Source organism: Carassius auratus, chromosome 15 (genome assembly GCF_003368295.1).
Source record: "Carassius auratus strain Wakin chromosome 15, ASM336829v1, whole genome shotgun sequence".
NCBI classification, from domain to species: Eukaryota; Metazoa; Chordata; class Actinopteri; order Cypriniformes; family Cyprinidae; genus Carassius; species Carassius auratus.
Genome location: NC_039257.1, coordinates 19,412,029 through 19,418,152, shown reverse-complemented (window position 1 = coordinate 19,418,152; position 6,124 = coordinate 19,412,029). Strand labels below are relative to the sequence as shown.

Below are 6,124 nucleotides of genomic sequence, written 5' to 3'. Positions count from 1 at the left end.
CCAAAATTAACAACTTTGTTTTTTTCTTGTTCCAAACAACTTTGTGTTTTTTTTTTCAGTAGGTCTTCTACTTCATTTAAGAACAAGTTTAAACATGGTCAAATCAAAAGGCTTACTGTCCATAAATAATGTCCATGAAATGAATCTACTCAAAAATAAATGGTCACAATCATTCTGGAATACAAAATAATAAAACGTTTTGACTTGATAAAAACTTCACTAAGAGATTTACACTTGTTTTTTGAAAAACAGTCTAATAACTTGCTGTCGTACTTTTTTCAAATTTAAACCGTAAATAATCGGATTTAAAATTGGTGGCATGAGTAAGAATTCCAGGGCCATAAAATTACGCACACCTTGTTGCAAATTCTTTGAGCCATAACGACTGTACAGTACATCAAATAACAATGCAGTACTCACATTGATCAGTGAGAGCAAATGTGGTACACATGTTTGTATGAATTTTTTTCTGCCCTCTATTGATTTCCTGCACATTTTAATCAAGTAAATGTATGAGCAAAATATAAATACTGCATGTCCAAAGTATGTAAGAATAAGAAAGTACCCAAATACATTATTTAATGTTGTAGAAAAACATGAAAGTTTTGCAACTGCCCAAATCTCACAGTATAACTTTTCAACAGTAGAGCCACATAAAGTGAGTCTAGAAACTAATATAACTGCAACAGCCATGCACAACATTGGAGTCAGCCAGCAGAAAAGGATACACTGAAGAACTCTCTGACTAGTCATTATTGAATGATACCCCAAAGGTCTGCATATTGCCACATACCTGTCATATGCCATAACTGTTAATGTTGAAAAGTCACATAAAGCAGATGAATAAATGACAAAGATCTGATTCATACATCCAACATAAGAAATCACATGATCATATGATAACAAATCATACATGAATTTAGGGTAGAATCCAGCGGTGCCAAAAAGTCCATTTACACATAAATTGCAGATAAACAGATACATTGGCTCGTGAAATTTCTTATATGAGATTATAGTGAAAATGACTGTTACATTACAAAAGACCATCAAGGGAAAAAACAGTGCAGTTAAAGAAAAAAACACATATCTGTTTTCCATTGTTTCATTGAGACCGTAGAGTGTAAATACTAGGACACTGGACTCATTCTCCAGTTGTGGCTGAATCTGGAATAATATTAGCCTATTATGTAGATTTATGTTGTTGTTATTAAATTATTTGAAAACTAATTAGACATAGAAGGATGTGTTATCTTGAATGGTCAAGGTGTTTAACTAGGAATCATGTAGATGTAATAATAATAATCATCATCTAATTTAAGAATGCATTGCTTTTAACAGTTATAATTCTGTTACATGGAAACTTACCATGTTCTCTCTAGGCTTGTTTCCTGCAGTATTTTGTTAAGGACTGATTTGATTTGGTTTATGTATGGACATTGGTCTCATGCTAATGCTAATTGCCATGACCACAAAAACTGAAAACAGTTTTAACAAGCTCTCTAAAGGCTTTTTTTTCTCTCTCTCTCATGTCAAAATAACTCCATCTATGCATCTAAGTAGATTTAGATAAATTATCTATTTAAATAATTTTTGTCATTCATATTTCTGCCAATACATTAGTTCCAAGATTACATACAATGTGAAATTTGATACAATTATTTACAAAATGTATTTAATACTATTTTAATATTTTCTGTTTCTGTTATGTTGTCAGCTCACACTTTCTTCACTAACTGGCTTACAATACACAGTAAAAGCCAGAGTGTTAAATTAACACTGCTCGGGGCATACAGTATATGGTCCCACTCTAAAAGAGTGTTAGGGAGCTTTTACACTGGGCTCGTTTGCTGCAGTCCGAGCACGAGCGCGATTGTTCCCGATGCTGCCCAGCGTTGGTCTGCTTTCACACCCAATAGTTGTATCGAACACAGGTGTGTTTACAGTCACCTTACGTCATCACAAACACACACGGAAAATGCATGGAGAACACAACGCGACTGAGCATAGTTGTAACTTTTTTGTTATTTCGGTGCTATTATGCACAGCATAGTTAACGACAACTGCGTTAATGTTCATTGCTTGGTGTAATCCAGCACATATCAATGTTTCCTTGCCACTCATGGATTTTGTGTGTTGAGGAAATGATGATATTGACACTGTTACACGTGTACATGTTACGCATGTGCTGGATATTTTACTTTCTTACCAAGTGCGCACCACAGTCTGTGTTGCTACCACATTCACACAAACTGTGCCACAGTTTGAGAACAACTGAACTCAGACCATCTTCTCCAAGTAATCTCGGGTTCGGTAAACCAGTGCGCACCAGGGTCCAATGACAGCGTTCACATTAGCAATTTTTCATGCGTACCGAGCCCCGTTCCGCACTAAACTGCCAGTGTGAAAGCCCCCCTAAAAGTAACAATGAAGCAATGTTCATGAGATAATTATGTGATTAATTAAATGCTGATTGATCATAAGTGATTTTATGTGTCTAAAAATGTATTATTAAGAATCAGCAGAGGTTTAGATGTAAATTTTTATGGAAAATAATACAATTTGAAGTCACCGTTGTGGAGATAAACGTTTAGATTCAGTATACACTCTAAAAAAAAATTCAAGGCAGCTGTTACCACTACATAATTTAATACATTGCTGTAAATTAAAAATTCTAAATTTTTAATTTGATTAAACCTTTTAAGTTGCTAGCATTATTTTAATGAGTTGTCATGACAGAATAATGTTGATAATTGCATCAACTTAATAATGAATGCAATTTAAACATAAATATATGTGTTGATTCGTTTAAAACAATATTTACGTTGTAGCAACCCAATGAAATAGGCTTGATAACTTAATTTTTCCACACCATTTGAGTTCAGGATTTCAAAACTCCTCCCCCACTTAACGAGCAAGGAGCAAGTTCAGACATGTTTTAGGCTGGCCAGTACGACATAAAGGACATTTCAAGGTGAGTAAGTTTAATTTCATTTACAAAAAAATTATCTCCATTTAACTAGGTTTAGCTACACCTGGTAATACAGTTTATGTTAGAAGTGTAATTTGACACTGGTGGCAGTGGATAAGAATTTAAAACAGTTTCATTTAAAAATATGCTCAGCCAGAAAGGGAGTTATATTTGTGCTGTAAATAGGAAAATAATTTAATGCACAGACACATTTTTAAAAATCTGTCGTCATTCACACAGACAGCATTCAATTTTTGCTGTTTGACCAACATTAACAGACTTCTGATCTCTGTAAAAAAGATACTAGAGGCAGGTTTTTTTTTTTTTTCTTATTTATATAGTGTGTTTTTATGTTAGTACAACCTGCAGAAAGAGATATTCTGCATTTTGGTCACTGCTGTTATGCAACCTAAACAAAAATTCCCTGCACTTAAAGGCATACAGTAAATTACTGTTAAATTATATTTCAGTGAATCTTCTGACATCAATTACGAATATCTACTGGTTGCTGAGATTTGCATGAACAGTTAATGCAAATGTACTATGACATTCTAGGCTGATCAGTATTTTTTATTTTTTTAAGTAGGCCCATACCTAAAAATGGGTTTTGGGTGTAAAATGTGTAAATTTGAAACCAAAACACAAATAGCAATGCTAAAACATTACAGGCTATACCATGGTAATGGTGGGCAACCACTGCCATGCCTTTATCAAGACTGTTTTTGTTCTTTCAGAACATGGGGTAGCCTTAGATCACATTTATCAAGACATCACTCTAGGGAAACTCAGGAAAGATTCAGATCTGCAGAAAGTATCTATTTTACTTGTCCTTGTTGGCTTTGTTGTTTCTAAAACTTGAGAGCACTTTAAATGTATCTAACAGGTGTATTGATGAGGTTGTTGAAGAGTTAAATTTCATATCTCATTCAGCATCAGGACCCATCATCAAACGCATTTTACAGTCCTGCTTGAGGAAACATAATTGTGAGATTGATGAATCAGTTGTGTCAGACATGGTGACAGAGCTGTGTAATGCAAATCCTTTTACCATACCTAAAAATGGGTTTTGGGTGTAAAATGTGTAAATTTGAAACCAAAACACAAATAGCAATGCTAAAACATTACAGGCTATACCATGGTAATGGTGGGCAACCACTGCCATGCCTTTATCAAGACTGTTTTTGTTCTTTCAGAACATGGGGTAGCCTTAGATCACATTTATCAAGACATCACTCTAGGGAAACTCAGGAAAGATTCAGATCTGCAGAAAGTATCTCTTTTACTTGTCCTTGTTGCAATGCCAAGACAATCTCCACGGAAAGAGAATTATTTGAACACCTGGGTCGGCATTTGAAAAAACATGAGACTGTCATGTGTGTATTTCAGAACTGCAATTTCAGCACTATTATTTATGGTACATTTGCTTCCCACAGAAGCCGAAAACTCCTCACTCATTGATGGACTTCAAGGAAGACATAATAAAAAGGTTTGTAAGTTCAACCAACACAGATCAACTAAGTGATGTGGAAATTCAAGGTAGGGAGATGCCTGATGACGGTCAAGATGATGATAATGATGTGAGAGTTCTGCCAAACCACATTGAAAAAATGTTGGCTTTGTTGTTTCTAAAACTTTGAGAGCACTTTAAATGTATCTAACAGGTGTATTGATGAGGTTGTTGAAGAGTTAAATTTCATATCTCATTCAGCATCAGGACCCATCATCAAACGCATTTTACAGTCCTGCTTGAGGAAACATAATTGTGAGATTGATGAATCGGTTGTGTCAGACATGGTGACAGAGCTGTGTAATGCAAATCCTTTTACCTCTGCCCTGAGTAGCAGTGGTCCCCTTTCTTCTGCCTACAAGAGAAGGTCTTATTATATAGAGCAGTTTGATGTGGTGGAACCAGTGGAGTATGTACTGGATAAGGAAGAAAATAGAAGCTTCCAGTATGTCCCCATTCTGAAGTCATTGCTTCAGGTTTTGAGTCAGAAAGAGATCAGGGATTTAATCTTACAAAACAGAGAAGCTCAAAGTACCATTAAACTCAGTACAGGGCATTTTCTGATGGCATTTATTACAAAACAAATGAGTTGTTTTCTGCAGGAGATCCTACGATTGCTATTATTCTCTATGTCGATGACTTTGAGATATGCAATCCTCTGGGAACATCAAGAAAGAAACACAAAGTGACAGCTGTGTACTGGGTGTTAGCTGATGTTCCTGCACTGCTCAGATCTTCACTGACCTCCATCTTCTTAGCAATTCTATGCAAAGCTGATGATGTTAAGAGATTTGGTTATAGTACTGTACTTGAGCCACTGCTCAAGGATCTTGTGAGCTTGGAGGAGGAGGGCCTGTATGTTCCAGCAATAGGCAAAATAGTCAAAGGAACAGTGTTTTGTGTCGTGGCAGATAATCTTGGGGCACATTCCTTGGGGGGATTTGTTGAAAATTTCTCCAGTTCTTACATTTGCAGATTTTGTCTGGGTGACAAGTCAAAGTTTCAGTTAGAAGAAGTCAGAACAGGGGCATTTCCTCTCAGAACTAAAGAACAGCATGAAATGCATATCCAGGCTGTGCAGGAGAATACTGACTTGACTCATGCCTATGGAGTCAAGAGGCATTGTCCACTTACGGAGAATCTAAAGTATTTCAACGTTTTATCAGGATACCCTCCTGATGTGATGCATGATTTGTTTGAGGGTATAGTCCCCCGAGAACTGGCTCTCTGTCTTCAAGTATTTATCAAAAATAAATAAATACTTTACTCTTGATGAGCTCAACAAAGCCATTTAACTGTTTCCGTACAAATGGTCAGACAAGACTGATTCTCCACAGCAGGTCCCTCTGAATTTTGCAACAAAGAAACGTGTTGGAGGGAATGCACATGAGAATTGGTCTTTGTTGAGATTTCATCCTCATTGGATTAAAAATCCCTCAGGGTGATCCAACATGGGAAGTACTTCTAGTGCTCAAAGACATAGTTGAGCTAGTTGTGAGCCACGTTCACACAGAGGAGACGATTTGCTACCTGGACAGTAGAATCTCTGAACACAAACACCGATTGCTCCAGATTTTCCCAGAGGAAAAACTAATACCCAAACACCATTTCCTGGAACATTATCCTGAGTTGATCAGAGCCTATGGTCC

General features: G+C 36.2%; 1 protein-coding gene across 1 annotated transcript; it reads right to left on the bottom strand.

Moving 5' to 3' along the window:
• Positions 1-228: 228 nt before the first annotated feature.
• LOC113114606 (olfactory receptor 1D2-like) lies at positions 229-5,225 on the bottom strand. Its single transcript, XM_026281480.1, has 2 exons — positions 5,220-5,225; positions 229-1,164 (listed from the first exon to the last, which is right to left on the bottom strand). Exons 1-2 carry the CDS (start codon positions 5,223-5,225, stop codon positions 229-231), a joined length of 942 nt encoding a protein of 313 aa, XP_026137265.1.
• Positions 5,226-6,124: the final 899 nt, after the last annotated feature.